Source organism: Sapajus apella, unplaced genomic scaffold (genome assembly GCF_009761245.1).
Source record: "Sapajus apella isolate SASKATOON/1434 unplaced genomic scaffold, GSC_monkey_1.0 scaffold23, whole genome shotgun sequence".
Classification (NCBI taxonomy): domain Eukaryota; kingdom Metazoa; phylum Chordata; class Mammalia; order Primates; family Cebidae; genus Sapajus; species Sapajus apella.
The window spans coordinates 9,269,589-9,286,526 of NW_022436963.1; the positions used below are offsets into that span (position 1 = coordinate 9,269,589).

General features: G+C 37.7%; 1 protein-coding gene across 18 annotated transcripts in view; it reads left to right on the forward strand.

Moving 5' to 3' along the window:
* The window catches only part of SLMAP (sarcolemma associated protein), a 169,150-nt gene that overhangs the window by 140,269 nt on the left and 11,943 nt on the right, over window positions 1-16,938 (forward strand). For 14 of the 18 annotated variants that reach the window (XM_032289557.1, XM_032289555.1, XM_032289561.1 and 11 more), the window contains 5 exons: window positions 6,546-6,668; window positions 7,733-7,807; window positions 10,905-11,225; window positions 11,684-11,801; window positions 16,155-16,326. In XM_032289557.1, the coding sequence (XP_032145448.1) occupies window positions 6,546-6,668; window positions 7,733-7,807; window positions 10,905-11,225; window positions 11,684-11,801; window positions 16,155-16,326 (809 nt within the window). The remainder of the gene's footprint in view (window positions 1-6,545; window positions 6,669-7,732; window positions 7,808-10,904; window positions 11,226-11,683; window positions 11,802-16,154; window positions 16,327-16,938) is intronic. The other 4 variants (XM_032289569.1, XM_032289568.1, XM_032289573.1 and 1 more) reach the window with 1 other exon arrangement.

A 16,938-nucleotide genomic window follows, 5' to 3' on the forward strand; every position in this document is an offset into this window, starting at 1 on the left:
CCCTCTGTGACTCAGGGCTTTTTCATGTATTAGATTGGAGAAATCTGTAGGATTATTGTGAAGATTGAGTGAGAGAGTGTGCATGGACCATTTACCATGGTGTTGGGAACTAAAGTGTTAACCACCATAATGAAGACAGTGATCATGATAATGATGGTGACTGATAAAATCGGACCTATGTCTTGAAGCACTCTGAGTAACTCCTTATTAATTAAATAAGATTGTAGGGTTTTAAAATTATTTCCTGCATTATTTAGGAACAAGGAGCTGTTGGTGATGGATTTTTGCTAATTAGTAATGCATTTATTTGTTTGTCACTTTGGCAGATATCAGGAACAAATACTTTTAATCCATGAGTACCACTAAACAGTATCTATAAAAGCATTCACAATATAGCCTAGGAAGTCAGACTCAAGGAAGAGGTAATGAAGGGAGAAGATGCAGGAAAAAGACTGGAAAATATAAGATGCATGGAGTGGGGGTTGCTGTGGGAAGATGCTGTTAGTAATTGCTTCAGGGGCCATTGATGAAGATGGGTCAGAGTTTCCCTAACCTTGATTAAAGTTAAGGTGAAAGAACTTCTAAGACTTCCCTTGCATTTCTGTATGATTGCCAATTTGTAGGACAACCAGCAAAATCCAGAATGTGGAAGATTCTACAGGACACACAACCCAGCTTCTTTAGCAATTAAATTAGAAGGGGAAAAAAAGGAAAGGGGATTGGGGAAATCCTATAAATTAAGAGAGATTTAAGAGATATGTCAACTAACTACAATGCATGAACCTTGTATGAATCTTCATTCCAACAATTCAACTGTAAAATAAATTTGGGACAATGGAAAATGTTAATACTGACTGGATATCAAGCAATTAAGAAATTGCTCATTTTTTTCCAATGTGATTATAGTATTATAGGTATTATTTCTTTTTAGTATTGTCTAAAGATGTTATAGATTTTTTTAAATTTACATCTGTAAAATATTTTTAAATGAGTAGGATTACAAGAAGAGTAGATAAAAGAATATTTCCTTCTTAGAAAAAGGAAATATTAAAAATCACAAGCTAGATCATACTGGTTGGGTTTGAGGATTGCTAAATATAATTAAAGTTTGTTCACATAATCCTTTGTTTTGTAAGGTGGAGTGATCATTATGACAATTCAGTGGCTTCTGAGCACAGCAATGATATGATCAGATCTGTACTTGGGGGAGGTTTATTGAATGAAACGGTGTAGATAGAGGCTACAAGTAGAGCCATCAGGAGGCTTAATCATTTGAGAGTCTGAACTAGGGTAATTACTGTGGAAATTTAAGAGAACAAAACCCACCTGAGGCCCTGTTATTCTTATCTTTTATCTCTCCCTTGGTAATCTTATCTAGAATCCATTGGCCTGAGACACTATATATGGGAAAGAGATGAAAGTCAGCCGTAACTCCAGGATTTGACCCTGAGTGACTGAAAATTAACAAATATTTGTTTCTGGAAGAAAAAGTGTCCTGGTGGCGGCTGTAGTGGTTTTAATTTGGCACACGCTAAACAGGAAGGGTGACTATGAGTTTGCCTGGAACCATCTATGCCTATTGTCCTAGCATAATTATCATCAAAAGTGCTCTCTTTCATATTCAAAGATGTCCCAGTTTTGTATGGTCACCCTAGAAACTAGAGGTGAAGCTGGATGTGCAGAACAGAAACTAGAACCAACAAGTCATTTTCTTTTATTTCTCTGATGTTTTATTGACCTGAGAGGTACAAAGATAAAATACACAAGGAGGCTATAGACAGAAAACAGGAACCAGGTTTGGAAATTCTCTGCACAGGGGTGATCAGTGGTAGCAGAGGGAATTTCTAGTGAAAGAGAATAATAGGGAAAGTAAAAGATCCAGCTATTGAGACGAACCTGGCAGTTCAGAAAGAGTGGCAAAGGGGTAAGAATTGACAATAAGAGACTGCCACCTGAGACTGTTTCACATGGCCACACATATCCACAATGGAAAGATGATTTTCCTGCATTGCAAAGGTTATTCTCATCAACCAAGCCTGCAACTAAAGGGAAGAGTGATAATAATGGAAAGAGGACACATCCACTTGCCAGGTTACTTTTATCAGTTGATGGCATGACCTATGTTTTGGCTAGATCAGCCTTTCGCAAGCATGCACCTGCAAAATAGAATTTGAGAAAAAAAATTCTTTGATATGGCCCTTTACCAAGTGGTTCAGTGTGTCTTAAATATATTTAGAGCAAAGGTCAGAGTTTAAGTTGAATCTCCAGTCACTCTTTTAAAGATATTTTGTAACACTAAATTTAATTTTAGGATATTATGTAGGTAGGTATTCTGTGGGCCAGGGCTGGTTAATTTAGTCAGTTCATTTATAGTATGAATTTACAGGATTTAGCTTTGGTCTGAGAAAAACTGGCCCCTGGCCCAGACTGTATACCAGGCAGTCCTAAAGATACATAATTCGTGTTAAGGAAAAAACAGATTCTGTTAATCTTTACAACTTATATTAGTTACTCTTAAATAACATTTATTTCCATGTGACTTACGTATTTAGATAAAATGACTTTGGACCCAAGCCACAATAAGCTAATAATGCATTTTCCCACACAACTATACGATTACAATGAGACCTTGATCAACGTTTACACAGAAAGAATTGCTCATTAATCTTTGATTTAAAAAAAAATAATAAGGTACTTGGTTTTCTAGAAAGAGGATCTGCACACTAAGTACTCAATTAGTTTGAATATAGTTAGATTATTATGTCTGTGTTTATTATTATTATTATTTTTTTTAAGACAGAGTTTCACCATGTTGGTCAGGCTGGTCTTGAACTCCCGACCTCAGGTGATCTGCCTGCCTTGGCCTCCAAAGTGCTTGGATTATAGGCATGAGCCACCACGCCCAGCCTCTCTCTGTTTATTAAGCTTAATTTGTAAAGATTTTTGGCATCTCCACTTCTGTGATCAAACAGTATATAGCGTTCAAGACCAGCCTGGGCAACGTAGTGAGACCCTGTCTCTACCAAAAAACAACAAAACTTAGCCAGGCACAGTGGTACATGTCTGGCTAAGTGCCAGCTATTCTTGAGGCTGAAGTATGAGAATTGCTTGAGCCCAGAAGGTAGAGCCTACAGTGAGTAGACATTGTGACACTGATCTAGCCTGGCCAACAGCAGACCCTGTCTCGAATCGAAAGAAAACAAAACAAAGAATCAGTTACAGACATGATGGCCTTTATGCTTAAATACCTCAGTGCGCATTTCTTATTTCTCTTATGTAACCACCATACAATTCTCAAAATTAAGAAATTAACATGGGTACATTACTATTCCCAAATCCATATACCTTGTTCACATTTTGACAGTTTTCTCAGTAATGTTCTTTATGACATGGCCCAGCATGGTAGCTCATGCCTGTAATCCCAGCACTTTATGAGGCCAAGGATCACTTAAGCCCAGGGGTTTGAGATCAGCCTGTTGCAACATAGCAAGACCCCATCTCTACAAAAAAATTAAAAATTTTGGCTGGGCATGGTAGCACATGCCTGTGGTCCCAGCTACTCAGGAGGCTGAGGAAGGGGGATAGCTTGAGCCCAGGAGGTCAAGTTGAGGCTGCAGTGAAGTGTGATGGCACCACTATACTCTAGATTGTACAACAGAGCAAGACCCTGTCTCAAAAAAAGAGAAACCAAGATCTAAATGTTTGGTGTTCTCATTGCTACTGGTGTATAATTGCTTCTAGCCCCACTCAGTGGACAGACTTAAGAAGTGTTAGTGTCTGTGCATGTTTGTGTGTGTACAGTTGGACACATATCTATATTTCTATATGTATAACTTCAGATTTATTCAAGTTCATACCCTACACCAGAGGATTAATGATTAATCCTTTTTTTTCTTTTCTTTTTTCCTTTTTTTTTTTTTTTGAAACAGAGTCTCACTCTGTTGCCCAGGCTGGAGTGCAGTGGCATGATCTCGCCTCACTGCAACCTCCGCCTCCCAAATTCAAGCGATTCTCCTGCCTCAGCCTCCCGAGTAGCTGGTACTACAGGTGTGCGTCACCAAATCCAGTTAATTTTTGTATTTTTAGTAGAGACAAAGTTTTACCATGTTGCCCAGGCTGGTTTCAAATTCCTTACCTTAAGTGATTCGCCTGCATTGGTTTCCCAAGGTACTGGGATTATAGGTGTAAGCCACTGTGCACAGCCCAGAGGATTAATTCTATCTTACCTATTTTCATATCTGTAATTCTCTTCTTCAACAGCGAGAAAAGTGGCTTCCTTTATCTACAATATATTTATTTGAGCATTTTTAGAATACCCAGAAGGTTGTTTCAGAATTAATAGCCAGTGCTTTTATAAAAAAGAAACGTGTGTATAATTTTTTTTTCTTGGTTATCAAATTATTAACATAGAACAATAGTCCTCAACATGGGACATTTTACCTCCCAGGGGATGTTCAGCAATATCTGAAGACATTTTTAGTTGTTGTGACCTGGGGGGTGGGGTACGGTGAGGGTCTACTGAATCTAGTGGATAGAGACCAGGAAAACTACTAAACATCCTACAATTCATAGAGTAGTCCCACAGCAAAGATTTTATTCAGCCCAAAATGTCAATAGTGTTAAGGTTGGAAAACTCTATCACAGAACAAGGAAAATATCTACTTGAAGAATTAATGTCAATGTTTTTGTCAGACCACTTGAATGTAAGATGTAGGCATTATGATGCTTCTCTCCTAAATATTCCTTTATTAAAAAAGGAGCATTGTTCTACATAATGACAAATCCAGAAATGGGGGCCAGGACCTTTGCAGACTCCAGTGGATAGTGATGAAAGAGCTGTGAGAGTTTTGTAGCTAATGCAACAGTATCTCTGTAAAGTCTCTCTCTCTTTATCTCCATGCCCCCTCCCTGGCCAAAAGACCTTTTGAAGGAAGAATTAACAGGTTGACTAGAGTAGATGAATCCAGAATCAATTTTTTTTTTCCTTTTTCTTTTTTTCTTTCTTTGGAGACAGAGTCTTGCTCTGTCGTCCAAGCTGGAGTGCAGTGGTGTGATCTTGGCTCACTGCAATCTCCGCCTTCTGGGTTCAAGGGATTCTTGTGCCTCAGCCTCCCGAGTAGCTGGGATTAGAGATTCTCATCACCACACCCAGCTAATTTTTAGTAGGGACGAGTTTTAGCCATATTGCCCAGACTGTTCTCAAACTTCTGACCTCAGGTAATCTGCCTGCCTCAGCCTCCCAGAGTGCTAGGATTATAGGCATGAACCACCATGCCTGACCTAGAATAAAATTTTTCTAGAGAGAAAAATAGGATATAATCTATGAATATGAAAGTATGTATATGTAATTTCCAAAACCTATTGTAATTATATTGTGAAAGTTATTCTTAGCTCTTCTTTGATGGATTGAAGTTATTATGCTGAGGTGCTTATAAGCCAAAGTGATACTCAAATAGAATACACTAGAAGAATATGGCTTACCTGATGATATGTTTATTACAGGCAGTGTTCAGTAGCAGAAGTTTTAATATAATGAAAAAAGAGCAGAGCGACTGGAGAGGAAGGAGGTTAGGGGAAGGGGCATATTTGAAATAGAATGCTGGATTTAATTTATTTCAGTGAAACCACTTAGGTTACATCATTTAATATATTCAGCAGATATTTTGTTGTTTTGTTTTGTTTTGTTTTTGTTTGTTTTTTGAAACAAAGTCTTGCTTTGTGGCCCAAGCTGGAGTATAGCAGCGTGATCTCGGCTCACTGCAGCCTCTGCCTCCTGGGCTCAAGTAGTTCTCCTGCCTCAGCCTCCCATGTAGCTGGGACTACAGGCAGGTGCCACCACGCCTGGCTAATTTTTTGTATTTTTAGCAGAGACAGGGATTCACCATGTTAGCTAGGTTGGTCTTGATCTCCTGACCTCCTTTGTGATCCGCCCGCCTCAGCCTCCCAAAATGCTGGTTCACAGGCGTTACCACCGGGCCCAGCCCAGATATTTGTTATATGTGTGTGTTGGGGGAAAGGTGATGACAAAGTAGGCTCAGTAGAGCTTTCAGCCTAGTTTTTATTTTGCGTTTCATAATAAGGATAATTGTGCTAAAATTTAGCTGCTTTTTGACGAAGAGTTTATTTTTGTTATCCATATTCAGTTAAGTTCCAAGTAAAATTTTTCTGACTGGTTATCAAGAAATTTCAAAATGATGAAGAAGAATAGCATTTTGCTCATCTCACTGAATTTCAAGTCTTAATAAGCAATGAATTATAATCTATCACTGTAATTATTTGTTTTGATGCTAAATTGTGAATATATAATTTATGTTAACATATATTTTATAGTGTCATCACCATGATTACTTATATATATAACCGTATTTGTGTTTTCTCCCAACTACTAAAATGCTTACTAGAGTTTGCTTCTAAGTTTTATTTAACTCAGTGGTTCTGTTGTTTAACTATGTATGTGTAAACATGAAAGAGATTACCAGTCTTTTATTGTAGAGATTATAGTGTGATACTAACTCTTGCTTTTGAAATAAACATGTTTTTGTCAGATGACTCGCAGGGTGCACAGTCAGAAATTGAGGCAAAACAAGAAATACAGCATCTTCGAAAGGAATTGATCGAAGCCCAGGAGCTAGCTAGAACAAGTAAACAAAAATGCTTTGAACTTCAAGGTGAGATCAAGATTACTTTGGCTCTTTAGGGATGTGTGGAGGCAGCACAATATAAATGGATGGTCCCAAACTTGGAGTCTGGAGGCACGTTTCAGATTCACAACTTTATGAGATATGTGATCTTGTTATGTTTACTTGACCTCTCTAAACTTGTGTTTCAGGTCAGTAAAATGAGAAGGGTTACAGTTGCTCTACCTTCACACTATTGATGTGAAAATCAAGTAAGATCTTTACTAATTGAGAGATCTTAATAGTTAATTGCATATTAAGTAAAACAAAAGGAAAACTCAAATTTCTAAATTTTAGTTACAACTAATGTTAGCTAATGTCCTGGCCACTTTCTTTTCTAGTAGCTCACTTAATCCGTAGTGTCATAAGCCAGTGGCATCTGTACAGTTCCCTAGAGCTTGCATTTCTGTATCATTCACAGTAACTACCTAGTTGCAGACAATTAGTAACTCAAAAGAGTCTTAAAATGAGAAAGTGAATGACCTATGGAGTCCTCATGTTCTCCAAGATGGCCTTCCTGCCTAGTAGGAAGATTTAAATCCCAGGTGGGAACTGGGAACTTCTTGTTACTACTTCTTTCCTGCTTCTCAAAGAAATTAGAATTGGTATTCACTTAACTTGAACCTTTTGGAGGATCCAGGCCGATATATTAAATTACAATGAAAAAATATTTAGTATACAGCAATTATTTAGTTTAGTGTTTACTATGTGCTTGGCAGTAAATATGAGAATTTTAAGTCTTTTTAAAAATTTAAGTTCAAATGCTGATTAACAATTGTGAAGACTGCTTGTCATGTTAAGGAAAGAACATATTATCTTGGTGGTCCCAGGTCCAGAAAAGTCTACTACTCAGTTGAATAGATTTATTACTCACTACAGTTTTGTGCTCCTAAAATCTTTAAACTAACTACTAATACTGATAATATTTGCTCCCTAACTTTTGTTTCTTTCAGTTAGCTTTTAGGAGAGAATTTTAAAAGAAATTTCTATCTGCTCAACTCAATACTTTCATTAATTCACAAAACTATTAATAGATACTGTGTTTTTACATTTAGCTCTTTTGGAAGAAGAAAGAAAAGCATATCGAAATCAAGTTGAGGAATCCACTAAACAAATACAGGTTCTTCAAGGTATGGAAGGCCCCAAGGCTATTTGAGATAGTTATCGCGTGTTTGTTTTTAGTGATTCAAAAGGAATAGAGGCCCGGTACAGTGGCTCATGCCTGTATTCCCAGCATTTGGATGCATCACCTGAGGTCAGGAATTCGAGACCAGCGTGGCCCTCATGGCAAACCCCTGTCTCTACTAAAAATACAAAAATTAGCTGGGCATGGTGGCGCATACCTTTAATTTCACCTCCCCTGAGGCAGGAGGATCACTTGAACCCAGGAGGCAGATGTTGCAGTGAGCTGAGATTACACCACTGCACTCCAGCCTAGGAGACAGAGCAAGACTCCATCTCAAAAAAAAGGAATGGAAAGTAAGAAAGCAGAGAGTCCCCATTAATCATGGCTTTGATTCTCTAGAACCTCACATTTTAACAGCTCTTGGTGGAGCTTTATTTTTTTTTTTTTTTAAGAAAATTCCAGGGAAGATGGTCCAGTACCTCCAGTATTTAGACAGAGTAGAAAAAGCAGAGGTGGAGATTTGGAGTTGGTAAGACTGTCACTTTGTGGGTTATGTCATGAGTTCCTACAGAGGGCCTTTGGATAGGAAATCTATTTGAGCCACTCTGTGCATCAGCACTTTGAGCTTGCTGGTATGTGTATATATTAGTTGCTCGTGTAGATATATTGACATCTAATGCTCACAACACACTTGTATTTCAAGAAAAATTATATATCACATGGAATAGGATAATGGTCTCTGCACTGACTTCATTGATAATGGCTATTCTTCTTATCACAATTTTGCTATTTCTTTGTCTGGGCTATCACAGGGTCATTACAGAAATTTCCAGAAAGACCTCTGCCTGTCAAGTGTTGACTTCCAGCTGGAGCTCCTGGTGTATTATGAGGAGATTGTATAACTCAGGAGAGGTCTTCCTTTCCCATGCCATTGTAAAATTCCTAAATTTTTTTGTCTTCTTGTCAAAGAAGGAGCTAATGTCTTAAAATTTTAGCTTGAGAAATAGGTGGGGAAGAAATTAAATAGACAAGTAGTCACTATTCAGAAGAGAAGAAAGAGTCATTGTATGAAACCCAAGATACTTGCCCAAAAATATCCCAGAGAAAAACTAGTCTTTTTGGTTTTGTTTTTTGAGTGAGACATTTGAATTATTTAAAATTAGAATTTCTAAGTTATGTTGTATGTGGTAAATTTTTTTGTTTTGTTTTGTTTTTTGAGACAAGAGTTTCGCTCTTGTTGCCCAGGCTGGAGTGCAATAGCTGTATCTTGGCTCACCACAACCTCCGCCTCCCGTGTTCAAGTGATTCTCCTGCCTCAGCCTCCCGAGTAGCTGGGATTACAGGCATGCACCACCACGCCCGGCTAATTTTTTGTATTTTTAGTTAGTAGAGATGTGGTTTCTCCATATTGGTCAGCCTGGTCTCAAACTCCTGACCTCATGATCCGCCCCCCTCTGCCTCCCAAAATGCTGGGATTACAGGCGTGAGCCACCGTGCCCAGCCTGTCATATGTGTTTTTAAATTGAAAGCTCTTAAAACTCCTATTGTAGTTTAATACCATTACCCATTAGTTTGTATAAATCTGATTTGAATCTCTATTTTCATCCTAGACTGTGTAGGGGCAATTTTTCCTAAAGGTTCTGTGATATAGTGCTGCCTTTGTTTTAAACCTGTCTTGCCCAGGCATCATTGAGTGCCCCCTAGTGCCAGCATGTGTATTTCACAGCTGTATCAACAAATCATGATCATTTCTGGCCATTGTGCCCTTTCAGATTCCAAACTTATTACCTCTCAGTCCTTCCTACAAACTTAGAAAGTCTAATATCTTCTTAATGTTTACTTACATAGCAACTTCCCTTTCTCCCACCACTAAATCCTCTTATAATTATTTTCCTTTGAAACTTTTTAAATCTACAATTTCCTTATAATATGGTAACCAATATTAATTTTCTTATTCTGCACGAAGTTTTTTTTTGTCTGTTTTTTGGGTTTTTTTTGAGATGGAGTTTCACCATTTTGGCCAGGGTGGTCTCAAACTCCTGACCTCAGGTGATCCACCCACCTTGGCCTCCCAAAGTGCTAGGATTACAGGTGTGAGCCACCACACCCAGCCCACCAAGTCTGATTTTATACAAGTTGTTTCCGGTTTGGGTCATGAGCACAAAACCAGATATTTTAAATATACATATTTGCCGCTTCAATGAGGTGGTATTCATTAATTTTATTAACTCATTAATTCAACCAATAATTCTTGATTGTTTTCTATGTCAGATATTCGGATATCCCCAGTACTTGACAGCCGTGAGCAAAACAAATGTCCTACACACATGAGGTGTACAGTCTAGTAGAAAAGATAAACAATAAGCAGATTAATAGATAATATGATGTCCAATAAGGACTTCAAAGGAAAATAAAGCAGGGTAAAGAGCCAGAGAACAACAGTGGGCTGTTTTTTTATAGAAGTCATCAGAAAAGGCATCTTTAAAGAACTGACATTTTAATAGAAAAATTAATCAAGAGCATCAACTGTTTAATGCTTACCATTTGACCAAGCAATTCTACACATAGGATTCACCCTAAAAAAAAAAAAAAAAGAAAAGAAAATAGCATGGTATATAGTGTTTAAACACTGAACAGCCTAAAATATCAAAAATAAAGGGTTGGGCAAATAAGTTATATATACCATAACTATTTTTTGTTGAAAGAGTTTCATCATACTCCAGCTCTCTCCTGAATATTTAAAAAAAAAAAAAAAATTTCATCAACTGAAGGATGGGGAACACTGTATATATTGTGATCACTCCCTATTTAATGTTTGTTTTTATATGTGTATAAATGTATAGAAAAAAATCTAGAAGGATAAATACCAAAATGTTATAAGTAGTTTTCTGTGTATTGGGGAGATAAAGATCACTGGTTTTTTTTTCCTCTTTGATATCTGTATTTTGACACTTTCGGCATCAAATGTGGATTTTTTATACACTTTAATCAAAAGCAACAGCTCTGACAACCCAGGCTATGCATTAACTACAAACCTGTATGGACTGTTCTTTTATTTCTAATTCCAATGGGCCGAGAAAATGATGGATATACTTTTGCAGCCCAGTTGCAGAGGTTACACATCAATATTGAGAATCTCCGGGAGGAGAAGGACAGAGAAATCACAAGTACTAGGGATGAATTGCTTAGTGCCCAAGATGAAATTTTGCTCCTTCATCAAGCAGCAGAAAAGGCTGCCTCTGAGCGGGACACTGACATTGCCTCTTTACAAGAAGAGCTTAAGAAGGTGAGAGCTGAGCTTGAGCGGTGGCGGAAAGCAGCATCTGAATATGAGAAAGAAATCACGAGTCTGCAAAACAGTTTTCAGCTTAGATGTCAACAGTGTGAGGACCAGCAGAGAGAGGAAGCAACAAGGTTGCAAGGTGAATAAATGTATTTTACATAAAACTCTTAACTTTTGACATTGATAACTTCATAACTTGTTTAAAAAAAACACCATGCAGGTTTTGCAGACTTTTTTTTCTTTGATATCAATCAGTTGTATAATCCAGTGTTTCTATATTGGAACTAAAAATGTATTTTCAGGTCTGCAAGTTCTACTTAAATTTATATTTTTACAGTTTTATATTTTATTTTAAAATTGTTAAAAATTGCTTGCCTTATAAAAGTGAAGTCGAAAAAAATACTATTCAAATACAAGCTGATATCACTCCTTGAGGTATACATGCAAAGTAACAGGAATCAAATAATTAACCATGTAAAATGTACATGCTTTTAAGGAGAAAAGTGATGTTCTTCTCTGAAATATTTTTCTTTATCCTTTGAAATATTATGGAAGTTATATTTCTGTATTAACAAATATGTTTTGGGACTATTTTAGGTGAACTGGAGAAGTTGAGAAAGGAATGGAATGCATTGGAAATTGAATGCCATTCTCTAAAAAGGGAAAATGTTTCACTATCATCAGAACTGCAACGGCAAGAAAAAGAATTGCACAAGTATGCAAGAACTCTGTTTTTCAGATATAAATATTTCCTTAACTTAAATTTTCATCTAAATTAAATTTAATTTTAATATTTAAATACTTTTCAGGAGTAAATGTTCAGCCAGTCTCTGTTTGGCTATTTGGCAGGTTAACCATACTGAATAAATACTTAAGCTTTTTTTTTTTTTTTTTTTCTTGCCACCACCATTATCCTGCATGTCCTTTCCTTGTATTCATGGAATACAGATTCATTAAATGTCCCAAGGAAACCCTGAACAAACAACAGAAGTCTGTAATTCATAGTTGAACTTGCCCTATAAATTAATAAATTTTAAATGTCAATTGCTTTTCTTTCACACCAGTGATCTCTTCTTTTAGTAAGGGTGATCAGGAAGTGACTGTGATGAAGAATTTGTAAGGCTGGGTGCAGTGGCTTACACCTGTAATGCCAACACTTTGGGAGGATCCCTTGAGTCTGAGAGTTCAAGATCAGCCTGGTCAACGTGGCAAAACCCTGTATCTACAAAAAAATACAAAAATTAACTGGGTGTAGTGGCGCATGCTTGTAGTCCCAGCTACTGGGAAGGCTGATGTGAGAGGATTGCTTGGGCCCAGGAGGTCAAGACTACAGTGAACCACAGTCATGCCAGTGCACTCCAACCTGGCTGACAGAACCAAATCCTATATCAAACAAGCCAACAGAACAAAAGAGGAATTTGTGCTATTGAAAGATAGAAATTAATTTTCTGAATTTCAAATAGGGTTATATGAAGAAGAATAATACATAAGACCAAGAATTCTCTGAAACTTGTTAAATCTTTCTAGAATCTAATACTTTACAAGCAAATCAGTGAATGTATTAGATTTATTCCAGCAAATTTAGTGGAATTTACCATATTTAAGTTTAAAATTGGTTTATTCTGGCCAGGCATGGACAACATTATGAAACTCCATCTCTACAAAAAATGCAACAAATTAGCTTGGCCTGGTGGTATGTGCCTGTAGTCCCAGCTACTCAGGAGGCTGAAGTGGGAGGATTCCTTGAGCCCAGGAGGTGGGGACTGCACTAAGCCATGATCACACCACTTTACTCCAACTTGGGTAACAGAGCCAGTCCCTGTCTTAAGAAAACATAAATAAAAATAAAAACAAATGTTTTACTTTGTTTATAACATGTAAAACTTTATAAAAGCAATTTCAAAATATGAATGGGACAAAATAAAGGTCAAGAATATAAATATATATATATGTGTGTGTGATATATATCATATATGAAATATACATGAGATATATATACACATCTCATATATATCTATATGGAATTTTATTTTTTTTGAGGTAGAGTCATGCTCAGTTGCCCAGGCTGGAGTGCAGTGGTATGATCTCTGCTCACTGTAACCTCCACCTCTGCCTCCTGAGTAGCTGGGATTACAGGCATGCACCATCACGCCTACCTAAATTTTTTGTATTTTTAGTAGAGATGGGGTTTCATCCTGTTGGCCAGGCTGGTCTTCAGCTCCTTACCTCAAGTGATCCACCCACCTTGGCCGCCCAAAGTGCTGGGATTACAGGTGTAAGCCACCACACCTGGCCTATATATAAAAATTAAGGAGGCTGGGTGGAGTGGCATGTACCTATGATCCCAGCTACTTAGAAGGCTGAAGCAAAAGGATCACTTAAGCCCAGGAGATCAAAGGTAGTGAGCTGTGATCACACCACAGCACTCCAAACTGGGCAACAGAGCAAGACTCTGTCTTTAAAAGAATAAATAAATAAAATAAGGAATGAATTGATTTTCTGTGTGACAGCACATTTGGATAAATTGTTTGGTATGAAGTGTGCATAAGATTATGATGCAGATACCCAAGTTCTTTACATTTAGAATACATTAGGATATTAATACTGTTTAGTTTAATAATCTGCCAAGCAAGAAATATCCATTTTTTTGCCAGTGTTGCTTATCTTAGTTATTATTGTTCTGAAATTATTGATATTTTATTAAAGATTCAGGTTAGATCCCTTATTTTAAAGATGTGATTACTTGGAATCTGGCAGATTATTAAAGGCTGTTTTCAGTTATTTCAAGTTTTAAGTGTTGAAAGGCAAGCCTACAAACTCCTTGTGAGTAGAAGCATATGGTTTAAAAATATTAGGCCCCGGAAAGGTGGAATATATTAGATCATTGGTCAAATAATCTGCCTAAACTCACCTAAAGTATTTAAGACAGATTAGTTCTTTTTCTTAAACTTTTCTGATGCCCCAAATTTACTTGATAAGACTCCCCAGCATTTAAGCAGTATTTAGAAGCTAGTTTTCCTTTACAGGGTCTTATGTGTCATTTAATTCCTAGCTGTATTGGCTTGACAACATCAGACCCACTCCAAAGAATCTGTGAAGCATACAATCAGAACAGGATTCAGACTCTATAGTAGTTCAGTTACAGTAGTGAGTGTGATTTTTTTTTTTTTTTTTTTTTTTTTTGAGACAGAGTTTCGCTCTTGTTACCCAGGCTGGAGTGCAATGGCGCGATCTCAGCTCACCGCAACCTCCGCCTCCTGGGTTCAGGCAATTCTCCTGCCTCAGCCTCCTGAGTAGCTGGGATTACAGGCACGCACCACCATGCCCAGCTAATTTTTTGTATTTTTAGTAGAGACGGGGTTTCACCATGTTGACCAGGATGGTCTCGATCTCTTGACCTTGTGATCCACCCGCCTCGGCCTCCCAAAGTGCTGGGATTACAGGTTTGAGCCACCGCGCCCGGCCGTGAGTGTGATTTTTTGATTGATCCATTTTGAAAGATGTAAAACTGTCACCTTGAAAACCTTATACTCCTATAGCTATGTAGTGGAGCCAAATTCCCTTACACAGCTATACTATACAGACCTTTTATTCTCTGTTGTCTGGGCTATGGAAGAAGGAATTGAATAAGGAATTTCTCTTCACACATATCAAGCTGTTCTCATATATTTTAAGTCAGATTTTTTTAACATCAAATTATAAGTGATCATAGCCGGGCACGGTGGCTCACGCCTGTAATCCCAGCACTTTGGGAGGCCGAGGCAGGTGGATCACGAGGTCAAGAGATCGAGACCATCCTGGTCAACATGGTGAAACCCCGTCTCTACTAAAACTACAAAAAATTAGCTGGGCATGGTGGCGCGTGCCTGTAATCCCAGCTACTCAGGAGGCTGAGGCAGGAGAATTGCTTGAACCCAGGAGGCAGAGGTTGCAGTGAGCCGAGATCTGCCATTGCACTCCAGCCCGGGTAACAAGAGCGAAACTCCGTCTCAAAAAAAAAAAAAAAAAAAGTGATCATAGAATTTAGCCTTGGAAGCAGCCTCAGAAGTTAATGAGTTCAATCCTGTTATTTGGCAGTGAAGGACACTGAGACTGTCCTTGTGTTAGTTATGTCTATATAACATGGTACCTAATACAGGTCTAAGAGCTCAGAAAATGTTTACTCTGTAAATGAAATGTACCAGTTAAGTGACTTGCTTAACATCCCCCAGCTAAACAGTAGCAGAGCTGGGGGTGTCTAGAACTCAGCCTCCTACTTCTTTGTCTTATGCTCTTTTCTTAATTTGGTGTGTCTTCTCATTTGAATAGGTTTATCTTTACTTGAGTTGGCAGTGGCTCCTAAGCTTTAAGTTTCTGATCCCCATTCTATTTGTCAATTACTTAAACTTAGGAGAAATTGTTGAAATATTTGTATTCTTTTCCTGTAGAAGAACTACACTGACCGGCCGGGCGCGGTGGCTCAAGCCTGTAATCCCAGCACTTTGGGAGGCCGAGGCGGGTGGATCACAAGGTCAAGAGATCGAGACCATCCTGGTCAACATGGTGAAACCCCGTCTCTACTAAAAATACAAAAAATTAGCTGGGCATGGTGGCACGTGCCTGTAATCCCAGCTACTCAGGAGGCTGAGGCAGGAGAATTGCCTGAACCCAGGAGACGGAGGTTGCGGTGAGCCGAGATCGCGCCATTGCACTCCAGCCTGGGTAACAAAAGCGAAACTCCGTCTCAAAAAAAAAAAAAAAAAAAAAAAAAAAAGAACTACACTGAAACTTTTTATTATAAAATTAATACAATTTGATACAACAAAATATACAGTTAATTACCTTCTATTTTTTTTTTTTAATTTTCAAGCTTTGTGTATATCTGATGGGATACACCTTTAAACGTGCATTTTTTTAGTGTTTTGATGCCTTTTGCGTATTCAATGAAAATATTTCATTCTTTTTTATACTTTTCTTTTTTTCTCTGAAATCCACTCTGTCCCTTCTAGTGAAATGTATAAGAAATTGGACTTCTTTCTGTGTCCAGTTTCTACCTGTGAATAACTATCTGTCAATATTTATATTGCAGTTCTCAGAAGCAGAGTTTAGAGCTTACCAGTGATCTCAGCATCCTTCAGATGTCTAGGAAAGAGCTTGAGAATCAAGTGGGATCCTTGAAAGAACAGCATCTTCGGGATTCAACTGATTTAAAAACTCTTCTCAGTAAGGCTGAAAACCAAGCAAAGGATGTACAGAAAGAGGTAAAGCGAAAAGACGTTATAAGCCCAATTATGGTTGGACTTAAAGCCAAAAGCAAATCAGATATCCATGCTAGTTAGAAATAAAGGCAAGTGAAAGTCACATTACCCATCACAAAATTGATACTTGGAACATCTCTGCTTGGTGATTTCTAGCTGCGTATTATGGTCCATATAGAGAGAATTCTTCAATAGGGTTGGTCTCAAAAATATGAATATACAAAACTACATTTTAATTTTTCTCTACAAGTTCAGTTATATGAGAAACCCTTTGTACCAGGTCTCTCGATTTATTGTTTAACTTTGAAAGAGAATATCGTATGTAACTTAGAATACTTTTAGAAAGCAAACTGAGGCCATAATATAATGCTGTCTGAACCCCTCAGGTAAATAATGGCCTGACAAGTTACTAAAATTCGCCTAATAGCCAGGCAGCCAACCAGACACATGTTCTGTGGCCTTTTATTTTCTTCCTCCTACCCCCTTTTCACCTTATTCATAAATGTGCATGCTCACTTTTCATGTCATTCTGCTTAAAACCTTGACTTGAGTGGTGCTTTTTAAAAATTTGTGTTGAAGTCATAAAGGTTGACTTTGGAACAGAAACCCTACCCA